Source organism: Microplitis mediator, chromosome 2 (genome assembly GCF_029852145.1).
Source record: "Microplitis mediator isolate UGA2020A chromosome 2, iyMicMedi2.1, whole genome shotgun sequence".
In the NCBI taxonomy this organism is placed as follows: Eukaryota; Metazoa; Arthropoda; class Insecta; order Hymenoptera; family Braconidae; genus Microplitis; species Microplitis mediator.
The window spans coordinates 13983189-13998804 of NC_079970.1; the positions used below are offsets into that span (position 1 = coordinate 13983189).

The window sequence follows — 15616 nt, forward strand, 5'->3', positions numbered from 1 at the left end:
TTTTGTCTATTCAACTTTTGAAGTGAATTTGCATTCTAATTCTAGCAGTAAATTTACTTCAAATTCAATAATAAATTGCATACAACTTGTCGTAAAAAATGGAAAAGTCCAAAGTTGACGGAAATTTGAAGAAAAATTCAACGAAACTTTTGTACAGTAAACTTTTGCTTAAGCAAACTGTGCTATTAGGGTAGAGTTGTCGACAACTTGTCGTCAAGTTGGTCGCAAACTAATGAATACCAACTTTTTGACGAGCAACTCGTGCTATCAGGGTAAATTGAGCAAAAATTAATCGCAAATTTTTCTTTTAAATTTTTGCTGTCAAATTTCAGGCAATTTCAATGTCAAATTCAAGCTAAAGTGGCTATTCTCGTTAATGTACGCGACAATTTTTGGAAATCAACCCTAAGCAGTTTATTAATTTTCATTGGTCACTGAAAATAACTTTCTGTTTCAAATCAGCTGATTGGTTACTTTATTGAGGTCTGTTTATTTTTTGTAGCATTCTAGCGTTGGCTGAAAAACAATTTATACATACATCATATATATACATTTATATGCCGACAAGCAGTTTAAGAATTAAACAACAATCGGTTGTTAGTGTGCATTTGTATATATGTATACCCACATAATTATCTGTATATAAATATCTACAAGTGTTGTACACAAACATGAGGATTCTCACAAAAATCGCGTAAATCGATGCTCGTAAATGTGTGTTTATATCATCTCCCGCGTAAAAACGCAAAACAATAATAATATAGTACATAAAAGTTATCAAGGTTATATTAGAGTAATTAACATTTAAAATAAATTATTTAAATTATAAATATAAAAATATATAAGATAAATAATGGCTAATCTCGAAGTGGCATTTCCAACAAATGAACAACCTGGAAAAATAAAAAAGTTGCGCGTATCTGCAGGCTCTATGATATCTGCTGGACGTGTATTATTTTTATACTGTTCTGTTAATTCTAATGGTGATGATACCAAAAATCATGAAAAAAAATTTCGTTCAACACAATTTGGTCGTATTACGAAAATTTTGGCTAAAGAAGGCGATATAATACAACCCGGGTAATTAATATTTTACTATAATTATAATAATTATAACGAGCAACCAGCACGGCTGCCCAATTTCAAAACACAGTAACTGACAAAAATAAAATTTTTGAAATATGCATCGAATCATATTCACAAGACTCCACTGGAACTAAAAATACTAAGAAATCGATTTCGAAAAATTTGTCACTTACTGTGTTTTGAAATTGGGCAGCCGTGCAGAAAACTACGTGACTGCCCAAAATCACTACTAAATTGATAAAAAACGCAGAAAAAAAGGAATTCTTGCTGCAAAAAAATTTTAATTTGCCCCAAGAAACTTTATGGATTATCAATTAAATACAAAAATTGTCTTGGAGCGAGAAAAGATTTTTTTGGTCAAGAAATGATTCCTTGCACCAAGTTATTTTTTCTAGTTCTGAATAAATCTTTGTTTTCAATTCACAATGCAAAAAATTTATTGGGGTCAGTAAAAATTTTTTTTAGGCGAGTAAAGATTTTTTATGTCAATGAATCCTTTTTTTTCTGTGCACACTTTTTTGGCTTTCAGAAGCCTCCTAAAACCAAAAGGGAGTAGAAAAATCCGTCATTTTAGAATAAGTTACGCGATATAAATAATAAAGCTATATATTTAGTGACATTCAGTCATATTTAGTGACGGAATAATTAAAGTATTCATTTATTTAAAGAAAATAAATACGATCGTCTTTTTTCTCGCGTAATTTAAATGTAATTCGAATGATATAGATAAATCTATTTATTTTAATACTTGGCAATAAAAAAGAATTTAAAGTATGAAAAAGCATAAATTCAAGTCAAGACCTATCCAATGATACCAATTTTAGTAACATTAACTAATTCTATCATATAGATATGGCGGGAACAAAATTTTCCTAATTCTCTTAATAATATAGATAATAATTTGAATAGTAATTGCTTATACTAGTTATTTATTATTTAGTTGAAGTAGTTCAGCGTCAACATAATTTATTAGTGTTACAGGCAGGTGATACTTTTAATGACAGGATGTAAACATCCTACGGTAATGAAAGATTTATGTGCTGAATGTGGAGCTGATTTACGACAAGAGGCATTAAGTAAAGATGGAAAAGAAACAATAATATCTGAAGCAAGTGTACCGATGGTTCATAGTATTCCTGAACTAAAAGTTTGTCCAGAATTAGCTGAAAAAATAGGCAAAGAAGATGAGCAAAGATTATTAAAAGATAAAAAATTAGCTCTTCTTGTTGATTTAGATCAAACCATTGTTCATACTACTAATGATACTGTTCCAGCTGTAATGAAGGTACTCATTTATTATTTTTCAATAATATATGGTGTGTTCGGACCCGCCACCCCAGGGCACGGCGACTACCACCAGATACCCGGGAAAATTTTAGATTTTAATAAATTTTTTAGAAAAAAAGTGAGTAACCAATAAAAAACGGACGTATGAATCATCAAGTGTACTAATTAAAATAATATTCAAGTGAAAAAATTTTAATGTAACGATTACGAATAATTTTTGTAAATAATATCAATATAAATACCAAAAAAAAATCAATAATTAACTAATAAGAAACATAAATAAAAATCAATTTTATCATGCTGCACGCACACAAAATTTACATAGACACATTTTCTGCAGACAGAAAGCATGATAATAGTATATTGTTTGACAAGAGATGAAACAAGACGATTTCAGACTAGGGTGAAGTTGGCTAACATCACCTGCAGTCTGAAATAGTGTTTCATCCAGTCATACACTATATTTTTCATGATTACCTACATCGGAACATTCAGTGTCAGTAGTCAATAAGAAACAAGTTAATTTCGATGATGCGGAGAACTGTTATTGGTTTAACCCCGATCTTCAAAAATCGAGTTTTTATCATATGTCGACGTTTGAAGGAGTTAGGATGCTATTCTGACATTTTCAGAGAGATGTCTGTATGTATGTGTGTATGTATGTATGTATGTGTATGTGTGTGAGTGGATGTAAACCTCTCATATCTTTCCAATGAATGAACCGATTTAGATGGTTCTTGCGGCATTCGAAAGATTCCTTCTGAACTTAGATTTCCAGAAAATTTTAGATCATTTAGTCAAATAGACTCTGAGGTATTTAGGAAATACGAAAAAATAAAAATTTTTTTTTTCGTTTTTTTTGGATATTTTGAAAACTGTTGGATCGATCAATTCCAAAATTTTATCAGCCTTAGAACTCGATTAAAGCTTTCGATTGCCGCCGAGAACGTCTCAATCGGATAATCCGGGCTCCAAGAGCTCGAAAACAGGGGGAAGTTTTGGGGCTGGCTCGCTGGGCCAATCAATGCCCAGATTTTTTTTTATTGGTTATTTACTTTTTTTCTACAATTTTAATTATGAGTAAAAATTTCCCGGGCATACAGCAGACGCCCCAGTGCACCAGGTGTAAGATCCGAACACACCAATAATTAACAATATTTATTTCAGGATGTATTTCATTATCAACTCTATGGACCTAATTCACCGTGGTATCATACAAGATTACGACCTGGTACAAATCATTTTCTTGAAGAAATGAGTAAATTGTATGAATTACATATTTGTACATTTGGGGCTAGAAATTATGCTCATACTGTTGCTGCATTATTGGATAAAGAAGGAAAATTATTTTCTCATCGAATACTTTCCAGAGATGAGTGTTTTAATCCAGCATCAAAAACTGCTAATTTAAAGTAAAAATAATTTTTCGAGCTGCAATTTAAGTATTTAAAAAAACAAAAACAATTTCATTTATTATTTATATTTTTGTTACAGAGCACTCTTTCCTTGTGGAGATGATTTAGTCTGCATCATTGATGATCGAGAAGATGTATGGCAAGGTTGTGGTAATTTAGTACAAGTAAAACCTTATCATTTCTTTCGTCATACAGGAGACATTCATGCACCCCCTGGTCTTGAAAAACGTGACGTACTAGATCAGTCGTCAAATACAGAAGAAGAATCAGTAAAGATTGACACAAATCAACAAAATGTTGATACTAAAGAAAATAATGTCATTGGGAATGGTATCAATGATAATTTACCTGAAGAAAATTCTCAAATTAACAAAGAAATTGATCAAGTAATCAGTAAATCAACGGATGACAGTAAAGAATCAGACAGTAAAACCTGTGAAATTTCAAAGTCTTCCGAACCTCCGACTGATGAAAAATTGAATGAAAAAAGTACTGAAGAAAATATTGATGACAATGTTGGGAATAAAAATGAAACGAAATGTGACGATAAAATAAATGATAATAAAACTAAACCATTGGACGTACCATTGACTGACATAAAGAAGAATGAAGAAACTGACGTTGACGATAATGATCATGATGATTATTTGTTATATTTGGAAGATATTTTACGAAGAATACATAATGAATTTTATAAACATATAGAAAATAATGATCGTAAACCACTTAGAGAAATAATACCACAAGTGAGAATTCGCGTACTTGAAGGTTTATGTTTAACGTTCAGTGGATTAGTTCCAACAAATCATAAATTAGAACAAAGTCGTGCTTATAAAGTTGCAATGGCATTCGGAGCTAAAGTAACACAGGTAATTTTTTTTGTTACTTTATTTTTTGATCTATTACATTATTTTTAAGATAAAATAAATTAACATAAATTATTTCATTGATATTTACAAATTAAGGATTTAACAGAGTCTACAACTCACTTGGTTGCTATCAAGCCTGGAACTGCAAAAGCTAATACAGCTAAAAAAAATCCTTCTATTAAAATTGTTAATCCAGATTGGTTGTGGTCGTGCGCTGAACGGTGGGAGCACGTTGACGAAAGATTATTCCCTCTTACAGCTAAGGTATTTATAGATTTAATGTAAATTAATTATTACAATTATTATTTATTTATTTATTTAACGCCAATCGGCAATATACAATAACACTTTACATATAATATGAAAAGGGAATAACAGGCGAAATAACGCTTTAAGTGATAAATTGTAATATAGCTACACTAAGATAATAAAGACAAAAAGATAAAAAGATTGCACGTGGAGGGGTTCGTGGTTAGTCGTTGTATTCCAGTACCAGCTTTTTGACAGACGTCCTGAAGGATGGGTAGGGACAATCAAAGAAGTTCATATCCGAGCAGATAGCATTGACCGAGTTAGATATTCTGTTGATAGGCTCAATTATTGTAGGGACAAGATTTTTGCCTTAATTTCGAATGAATGGTTAGAAAATTTGGTATTACGACGAAAATATTGATCTTATAAAAAACGTTTTAAAACAAAAGTTGTAGGAAATTTAATTTTCAAAAAAAAATGTCTCTTATGATTTTTTTATACGACCAATATTTTCACCGCAATTCCAAAATTAAGATTCATAATGAGTGATTCAAATTTTTGATAATTATGAAAATACGTAAATTATGAAAATACATAATTTTGAAATTACGGCTTTCCTATTAGTTCTATAAAAAAAATTATAAGAGACGTTTTTTTCATAAAATTAAATTTTGAACAACTTTCGTTCCAAACATTTTTGTATACGACCAATATTTCCGCCGTAATATCAAAAATTTGACAACATCAATTATTAATTGTTATTTTTGAATCAAAGCAAAACTCCCGACTCTAGTTATAAATTATCAAGTCACCATCTAATGCATTTTCGTTCATTAGTTCTCGTTTTTTAAAATGAAAATTAGTGACCCGCATGAAAAAGCTATATATTGTTAAAAATATATAAAAAATTATATGGTGAATATGTGATAAATATATTTCGGTAAAAATATCTGTATTGATAAATGATCAGTATATGGTTTTACTTATGTTGAATTATGTATTTATAATAATATATTTATTTTTATATAATATTTTTTTTTTTTCCTATATACATTATCTCATATATTATCTCATATAATTTTTGTCATATATGGATGGGATATATATAATTTATAAAATATAATATAATAAGCTTTATATATATTTCCATATATTTTGATTCATATAATTAGTGACAGATTGTCTCTATATAGTTGATTATGTATGGAAAAATTCACATGTTTAAATCTATGATTTGCGGTTTATTAACATTATATTTTTCTTGATATATCGAAAACTATATTTTTTATATACATATATTCTTAAGAAATTGTGCGATAGCATAGAAATGAAGATTACAAGCTAAAAAGTATCATAGGACGCAAAATATGCATATGGGGCATTCCATGCCAAATCACCGAGGTTTTGACCCGACCCCCTTCGATTTCGCTGAAACTTTTTTATCATTTTTTATCTTACCAAAGACATTTTTTCTGAATTTTTTCACATTTTTTTACCCAACCCAAAAAAAGTTACGAATTTTTTTAAAAAACCGCTCTTTTTTTTTTAAATTGCTATAACTTTCTCAAAAATCAACTTTCGGCACTTTTTTTGTTTTTCGAAATTTGTGTTTCTAAATGTAGTTTTCAGAAAAAAATACAAAAAATTTTTCGGAAGTCACGATATATGAAATATTTTAGTTTTTTTAATAAAACCGTTATTTTTTCGAAGTCCGAAACCTTCGATTCTCAATTTCTTTGTCTCAAAAAAAAAAAACTTCAACCAAGACAGTATTTAACCCCGCTCTTCCCATTTTGTGCCGACTTTCCTTTATATTTTTTTTTTTCGATTGAAAATACAAACATTTCTAAATTTGGCTTATTTTTTATGACTTTGCGCTGAAGTTTTTTTGGATTGTTTTTAAAAGCTCAGAAAATGAATAAAATTGAACAAAAACAACCGTAAAGTGTATTAGGGGCAATGATTGATTTTTTCGGAAGAAAATTCCCAATTTTTAAATATAGTGAAACCTAAACTTACAATTAACCTTCTCAATAAGACAATTTATAGATAAACTGAGAAAAGTAAAGATAGCCCGAACTGAGAATCGAACCTAGACCATGTTGGTATCGCGGCGAATGCTCTACCAGTTGAGATATCTGGTACTATACTATCTTCCGTTCAATTTGATCTAAAATTGTCTATAAGGCTATCTATATTTTTATAAGTTTATCTATAAATTGTCTTATTGAGAAGGTTAATTGTAAGTTTAGGTTTCACTATATTTAAAAATTGGGAATTTTCTTCCGAAAAAATCAATCCTTGCCCCTAATACACTTTACGGTTGTTTTTGTCCAATTTTATTCATTTTCTGAGCTTTTAAAAACAATCCACAAAAACTTCAGCGCAAAGTCATAAAAAATAAGCCAAATTTAGAAATGTTTGTATTTTCAATCGAAAAAAAAAAAAAATATAAAGGAAATTCGGCACAAAATGGGAATAGCGGGGTTAAATACTGACTTGGTTGAAGTTTTTTTTGAGACAAAGAAATTGAGAATCGAAGGTTTCGGACTTCGAAAAAATAACGGTTTTATTAAAAAAACTAAAATATTTCATATATCGTGACTTCCGAAAAATTTTTTGTATTTTTTTCTGAAAACTACATTTAAAAACACAAAGGCCCTAGGGGTATAAGCATGGTGAATTTGCCCCCGAAAGGTATCGGCTTGATACTCCGGGGATTTTTAGGTACTAATAAGATATTAAGATCCTGAGAGTTTCAGCTTTTGAAACCAATCGGTCTTCGAGAAATAGCCAAATATGTAAAAATCAGATAAAATGAATATTCTCAGAGACTATTTTATCGATTGACTTATACTTGGGATATGTTTTGGGGGTCGATAGTAGCTCCTCGGAAAAAAATTGGGAGCTTGATCGGTCGACAACAACCTCGAAAAAAAATGACTTTTTAGTTTTAATTTCGACTTTTCACGATGTTACGGTTCTGGTACAATTATGAAATAATTTTTTTTGGATTCCTCATCCAATTTCCTATAGACTTAAGTGCTTTTAAAATTTTTAAAAAAGGTACGCCATATAGAAAAAAAAATAAAAACCACTTTTTAAGCAAATATTTACTTTATTTACATGTTTAAAGTGTGAATCATTATTTTTCTAGTTTGTATATGTTCTTGAATGTTATTTGCAAAAATAATCTCTGCATCAGCAGTTAAATTTTGTCATATCATATAATATCAACTAAAATATTATAAACATTATACACATATAAAACAGGAAATAGATTTTAGATTGTAAATTATAAATACATAACAACAAATGAAAGATATACTTGAGGAAAAAAATGTATAATCATATTTTATCAGTCTTCATCACTATCCTCTTCAATCACAGGTGAAATACTGTCTCTATCAAATAATTTGCTAAGTATTTCAGCAGGCCTTAAAATCTTTGTTAAATATCTCCCGTGTGATAAATAGTAAACAACAGCAGCAACATGAGAGCAACATCCAATTGTTCTCAGACCATTTGCACACTCACAACTATGCCTCAATATGCTTTTTAGACCAATAGCATTTTTTTTATACTCAATAAAACATCTATAAACCTTTCTATTAATGTGTCTGGATTGAACTTGAATTTTGAGTATATTTGACTGTTCTTTCACATATTGAATAGTGAGATTACCTGTTTCATCAAGCATTTCTGCTAAATAGGAAACAGCCTGTTTCAATATGTATAGTAAGCGTCTTACTTCCGACTCAGAGTTTTTGGATGAAGTCATCGAAACAATGAAATCGCAAAATAATGTAGTAAATACGTTAGCTGAAGACGTTCAAAAAAATGGCTGGCAGCGAAAAAAATTGCCGTTTCAAACAATTTCATCTGAAACTCTTGAAGGCTTTCCAGAAATGACAGAAAATGATCTGCGTATTTTTTTCACTGGTTCCTATCAATTCAATCTATTCAATATTGTATATAAATTTTCTGATTGAAATCAACGAAGCTTATGAATATTTCATGAAACATATTGGTCCAATAAAGTAAAAAATTAGATTATAAGTTACTGATACAATTATATATTATTAATTTTTTTAATTATTAATAAAATCGAATTTGAAATAAAATTAGCGATTATTAATGGATAACTTTGTTAGCTGATAGTAGGAAACAGTAAATGAAATTAATTATTATTTAAATTAAGTTATATAAACAAGTATTATCGTTGAAATATTATTAAATGAAAAATAATGATAAATAAAATGTTTATAACAGGCAAGAGGATCCAGAGTACCACCTCCCCACTGTAGTAGTCCAGAACGAGTAGAAGTTAAAGAAAATGAAGTTATTGATAGTTTCGCAAGTAGTATAAATCCTTTGATGTCGTTTACACAAGAAGAAATCGATAACATGGACAAAGAGGTTGATGAAGATATGTCAGATATTGAAATGGATACTTCTATATTAGAAGGAAAAGAAGAATTAGGTTCAGTTATAGGCAATGAAAGTGAAAATTCATCTGATTTAAATGGTAATTATTATTATCTATATTATTAAGAGAATAAGGAAAATTTTGTTTCCGCCATGTCTATATGATAGAATTAGTTAATGATATTGAAATTGGTATCATTAGATAGGTCTTGACTTGAATTTGTGCCTTTTCATACTTTAAACTCGTTTTTATTGCCAAGTATTGAAATAAATAGATTTATCTATATCATTCGAATTTCATTTAAATCACGCGAGAAAAAAGACGATCGTATTTATTTTCTTTAAATAAATAAATTAATACTTTAATTATTCCGTCATTAAATATGACTGAATGTCACTAAATATATAGCTTTATTATTTATATCGCGTAACTTATTCTAAAATGACGGATTTTTCTACTCCTTTTTGATTCTAGGAAGCTTCTCAAAGCCAAAAAAGTGTGCACAGAAAAAAAAGGATTCATTGACACAAAAAATCTTTACTCGCCTAAAGAAGATTTTTATTGACCCCAATAAATTTTTTGCATTGTGAATTGAAAACAAAAATTTATTCAGAACTAGAAAAAATAACTTGGTGCAAGGAATCATTTCTTGACCAAAAAATCTTTTCTCGCCCCAAGACAATTTTTGTATTTAATTGATAATCCATAAAATTTCTTGGTGCAAATTAAAATTTTTTGCGGCAGAAAATTCTTTTTTTTCTGCGTTTTTTATAAATTTAGTAGTGATATTTGGGCAGTCACGTAGTTTTCTGCACGGCTGCCCAATTTCTGTAGGTTGCTCATTATTATTATCTATATCATTAAGAGAATGAAGAAAATTTTGTTTTAGCCATATCTATATTATGATAGAATAAGTTAATGTTATTTAATTTGGTATCGTTAGAAAGGTTTTGACTAGGATTTGTCCCTTTTCATAGTTTAGACTCTTTTGAACTGCCAAGTATTGAGATAAATAGATTTATCTATATAATTCTGAAACAAAATATATTAGTCTAATAAAAAAAAAAAAAAACATTGACCGTGTAGTTTTTCTTTCAAGAATCGATTTTAATAAACAGTTAAATTCAAATCATATTTAATAAATTGATAGTTTTATTTGGTAAGTCACGTAGTGACTGTAGGTTGTTCATTATTATTTTTATAACAATAATAATTATGATTAGTAATACTTTATATTATTGACAGATGAACTTTTTGAATCACCTAAAAAACGCCGAAAAATTGAAGAAAATAGTTCTAGTGATTCTTCTGAGGATAAAGTAAAAGATTATGACATCAATGATGACAATGAAGATGATGACGATGACGATCCAGTTACTCGTTTTAGAAGGGGAGAACCGTTGCCAGATGATTTGGACCTTGGGGAACATGGGTCGCAAGATTCAACAGAAATTGATGATCCAGTTGAAGAGGACGATGACAGAGAATGGAATGCCATGGGAGCGGCATTAGAAAGAGAATTTTTATCAGAATGATTATGTTGTAATGTTTTTTTTTCTTGTTTTTTTCGATTTAAATTTTTTCATGTACCATTTCTATAAATATTTTTCGTTAGTTAAAGTTTAATTACAGATAATGTAGATTTTTAAAAACAAGAGTTAATATAATCATTAATCATTTATGTAATATTGTATTGATTAGTTAAACTAATCGATGCAAGACTGAGACATTGTGTTACTAATAAGGATTTTCACCCAATACATTCGCTAATAAATTTTTGTAATAATTACAAATACTGTTACTAAATTTTTATTTATTGTTTAATAATATTTATTATAAATTTAAACTGCATAATATTGAGGATCATTTGGATCATCATAATACTTAATATAGCTTTCTTTGTGAGAAAAGTCACGAATAGCTTCCATGCTACCTCGTGGTGGAGCTTTTTTATACTCGAAATTACTGTCTAATTTACCGTACAATTCGATTTCTTCCTGCACTTGATCTCTGTAAAAAAAAAAAAAAAAATAATTTTATAATAAATAAAAATTATTTTTCTCTTAAATATGTATGATGTTGGAGTGGTCCGTTTGGAACGACTATTTTTTTTTCACTACCATTTCAAAATTTTGTTGCAAACATTGAAGAAAAATTCCCTGCAAGTTTCAGCCCTTAATTTGGATTTTAAGTACTGGACATTTGATCTTGAATTTTTTCCATTTAAAATACATAGGAATGTTAGGATGTTTTTTTAAATTATTTGAAGCTCATTTAAAGTTATCGGGTCGCTGTTTGCAGCATTTTATAGCTAATTTGATGCTTTTCAAAAGTCTCCTTAGTAATTTTACTGAGACTAATGGTTTTTTCTGTATTGGTTCTAAAAACATTTTTAACTTCCCGCTACGAAAGTCGATGATTTTCGAAAAATTGGGAAGTTATTGTTTTCACCCCGATTTTCGAAAGCCGAGTTTTCATCAGATGTCGACGTTTTGAGGTCCTAAAAAGCTATTCTGACTATTTTCAGAGTGATGTCCGAGTGTGTGTATGTATGTATGTATGTATGTGTGTGTGTGTATGTATGTATGTATGTATGTATGTGTGTGTGTGTGTGTGTGTGTGTGTGTGTGTGTGTGTGTGTGTGTGTGTGTGTGTGTGTGTGTGTGTGTGTGTGCGTGTGTGTGTGTGTATAAACTCTTTGTAACTTTTTAACTAATGAATCAATTTGGATGGTTGAGGTGGCAATCGAAAGAGCTTGTTGGCCCTCAACTTTCCTGAAAATTTCAGATCATTTGATCAAGCAGTCTCGAAAATATTGGCGAATTACGAACAAAAAAAAATTTTTTTTTTTATTTTTTTAGTGATTTCTCAGAAACGACTTGAGCGATTGACTTCAAAATCTAATCAGCTCTAGAACTTTATAAGCCGCGTCGAGTGCCACCTCAACCATTTCAATCGGTTAATTTGTTCGAGAGATATCGTTGGCGAAAGAAATTATAAAAAACGTTTTTTTTTCGATTATCTTTGAAGTGACTCATCCGATCAATTTCAAAATTTAATCAGCTCTAGAATTTAAGAAAACGCGCCGATTGCCACCTCAAATGTCAAAATCGGTTGATTAGTTCAAAAAATATCGGCGCTGAAAAGTTAAAAAAATAACATTTTATGTTGTTTTTTCCAGATAAATCAAAATATAATGTGCTAAAATGTGTCTGCAATCATACAAACTCTTTCTCTGTATAGTCTCTTCCGATCATCAGATAATGTCATATAACTTGTTCCTTAGTTTTAAACATATTGTCAGCAAAATATTGAAAAACCCAGTCTTTAATGTTTTTCTCGGATATTCCATTTATTATTGCTCTGACCTAAGTCAAAACTCATTCAAATCTTGATTTTGATCACTGACATTGATTTCTGCCTCATCACATTTATTTCAGAGAACATAATCGATAATAAAAATTTAAAAGCCGCTTCTTCATTAATGATTTTCGATTCTTAACTTTTCAAACTCTAGCATAAAACTAACTTGTTAGAGCTTGAAAAGCTCATAAAAAATGATTCTATGTAATAGCATCATCGAGCTTGAAAATATATTCACAGTAATGTTTTCAAGCTCCTTGAGCTCGAAAACAGCGGGAAGTTTTGGGGCTGACCCGCAGGGTTAACCGACGCCCAGATTTTTTTAATAATAATTTGAATTTTTAGTTGATATTGACTAAATAACAAAATTTACAGTAAAAATATTCGTCAAAAATTTTTCCGATGTTTATAAAGTTAATCCTTCGTATTTTCATAAATGGGTTAAATTAATAAAAAGAAAATTATTTACTGATTTACAATTAAAATTAAAAGGCATTTGCTCGGATTTGTTAAAAGATATTTTATTTACAAAATTAATAAAATCTCTATATCACGTGGACGACGAATTTCAGCCACAAATAAGAGGACCTTTTTTTGTAGAGAATCAAATTTCTTGAAAAATCGTTATCTGCATTTTCACGGTAAATTTCGTTATTTAGTCAATATCAACTAAAAATCCAAATTATTTAAAAGAAAAAATGATTTTCAGAACCAATACAGATAAAACAATTAGTAAAATTACTAAGGAGACTTATGAAGAGTATTAAATTATCTACAAAATATTGCAAATGGCGACTCGATAACTTGAAATGCGGCTGAGTTATAAAGAATTAAAAAAAAATCCAAACTTTCCTATATACACTTATCCAAAAAATTAAAGGAACAAGAAAATTTTATAAATTTTTTAATGATTTTTGGAAGGCTTTATTTTCTTGAAAAATCATCGTATCAGAAATGTAAAAAAAGCAAATTGAAGCCTGGAATCTCTAGTTTGAAGATCTTCCAGCAAAATCATTTTTTGAGCCACGGTTTTAGCGGAATCATAAGAAATAGCTCGAGACAAAATTTTTCTAAATTTTTTGGTTTTATTATTTGGGTCTGCGGGGCTGGGAAAATTTTTTTCAAAAAAATCAATACATGGATCGTTTAGGAAATTTATTCAGCCACAATTTTCGTTTTTTTTGTATCTTTGAATGACAATTTGCTGCTGAGATATCATCCTTGAAATGAAAAAGGATTTTTTTGTCTTTGATCATCGATATCTCAGCAACTAATGGTCGCACAGTAATTTTGAGGACAGCTTGAGAAACTTGAATAAATCTCCCACAAGCCTCGATTTAAAAAAAAAACTTTTTATTACGAAAATACAGCCTTCCAAAAATCACTAAAAAATTCATAAAATTTTCTTGTTCCTTTAATTTTTTGGATAAGTGTATTATTATAAGTATCCCATTATAAATGGGAAAACTTCAAAATCAAATGTCAAGTACTTGAAATTAATAGTAAAAGTTGAAACATTCAGGGAAATTTTTTTTTCAATATTTACAACAATATTTTCAAGTGGTAGTGAAAAAAAAATCGTCGTTCTAAATGGACCACCCTGATATATGTATTAACTTACCTATATTTTCCAGCAACAATCTTTTTGCCTGTTATCGGGTCCGTCATATCTCCTAGAGGGTAAATAACTTCAATAACTTTGTGGGTAATTAGACGTGTCATTTTCTGTGGTAAATTTTGTATTAAAACGACATCACCAGTTTTGCAAAGTTTGTACGGATCATAGGCGTGTACAAATTCATATTCGTTAAAATACTGCAATAAAATAAGCCAAGCATTCAATAACAAATGTATAATAATATAACCTACAAACTAAACTTATTTTAGTTTATAAATTTATCGAATAAAGTATCATACCATAAGAAGATTTTTGTCTAGTCCTAATCTCTTGATTCTTATTTTAGCAGCATTTTCTTTTATTGATGGCATACATGTTCCAAGAACATATCTTAAGACTTCTTTTCCACCTTGTTTTGCGGCAGCTGCTGCTGTGGCCGTAGCCATTTTGTTATTTGGATTAGAAACTGTTGGGAACTATAATTTTGCACAGTAATTATCATATATAAAAGACAAGGGAATTATTTTGGTCATTGAATAAATTTAATTCTTATCTATAAGTTTACCTTTAATGATTCTTGTAATTATACAATAAGTTGAGTGAAGGGTTTTATTATTTTATATTACTCGTTGGAACAATTCACATGTTTTATTTTAATTATATATATTTGTATTTTTTTTTCAAGAGATAGTCAATTTTCTATTTTATCAACAATAAAATTGTCTTAGGGCCGATATGACAGTAGAATCCTTCTTTATTGACTGTTACTCTGATACCCACCTTAACCGCAAGTTGACTTCAAGCTACTGCCGTATTCTGAAGCCAACTTAAAGGAAAATGCTGGAGAGCAAGTAGTTACCTTTAAGTTGACAGTAAATTGTCTGTAACTTGAATTCAATTTGACTACAAATATTACTGTCAGACAATGACGTTAAGTTGATTGAAAATTTCATTTCAAATTCACGGCAAGTTCTTCTGCCAAATTACATTCAGATGACGGCAGTAAATTTGCATCAACTTGCACGCAATTACTATTCAGCCGATGAGGCTTGCCAAAAATTTGTCGTCAAGTTAGCCGTAAATGTTTCACTGCAGAACTAGCTGAGCATTATTATCTTTAAAGTGTGATGATAAAAGTATGAATTTACCTTATGCTTATTCAGTAATACCTGAATTCGCAATCATATCTTTATTCCATTATTTTGTAGGTACGAAATAAAAAATGAATGAAATATTAAAATAAAATACAATCTATAGATATAAACTTTGAAATTGAAGAATTTAATATATTTATTAA

General features: G+C 29.3%; 2 protein-coding genes across 3 annotated transcripts; one reads left to right on the forward strand and one right to left on the reverse strand.

The window, feature by feature from the left end:
• The first annotated feature begins 553 nt into the window (after nt 1-553).
• LOC130663166 (RNA polymerase II subunit A C-terminal domain phosphatase) lies at nt 554-10982 on the forward strand. Of its 2 annotated transcripts, none has more exons than XM_057462275.1 (7): nt 554-1080; nt 2068-2371; nt 3541-3785; nt 3868-4657; nt 4754-4921; nt 9182-9437; nt 10584-10982. In XM_057462275.1, exons 1-7 carry the CDS (start codon nt 854-856, stop codon nt 10871-10873), a joined length of 2280 nt encoding a protein of 759 aa, XP_057318258.1. In that variant the 5' UTR covers nt 554-853; the 3' UTR covers nt 10874-10982. The 2 variants fall into 2 exon arrangements, with proteins under 2 accessions (XP_057318258.1, XP_057318259.1); XM_057462276.1 differs by having other exon boundaries at nt 939-1080; nt 2060-2371.
• Nucleotides 10983-11131: 149 nt separating this feature from the next.
• On the reverse strand, nt 11132-15036 carry LOC130663167 (28S ribosomal protein S17, mitochondrial). The gene is made up of 4 exons (XM_057462278.1): nt 14885-15036; nt 14619-14795; nt 14323-14516; nt 11132-11348 (listed from the first exon to the last, which is right to left on the reverse strand). Exons 2-4 carry the CDS (start codon nt 14763-14765, stop codon nt 11180-11182), a joined length of 510 nt encoding a protein of 169 aa, XP_057318261.1. The 5' UTR covers nt 14766-14795; nt 14885-15036; the 3' UTR covers nt 11132-11179.
• Between the last annotated feature and the right edge of the window lie 580 nt (nt 15037-15616).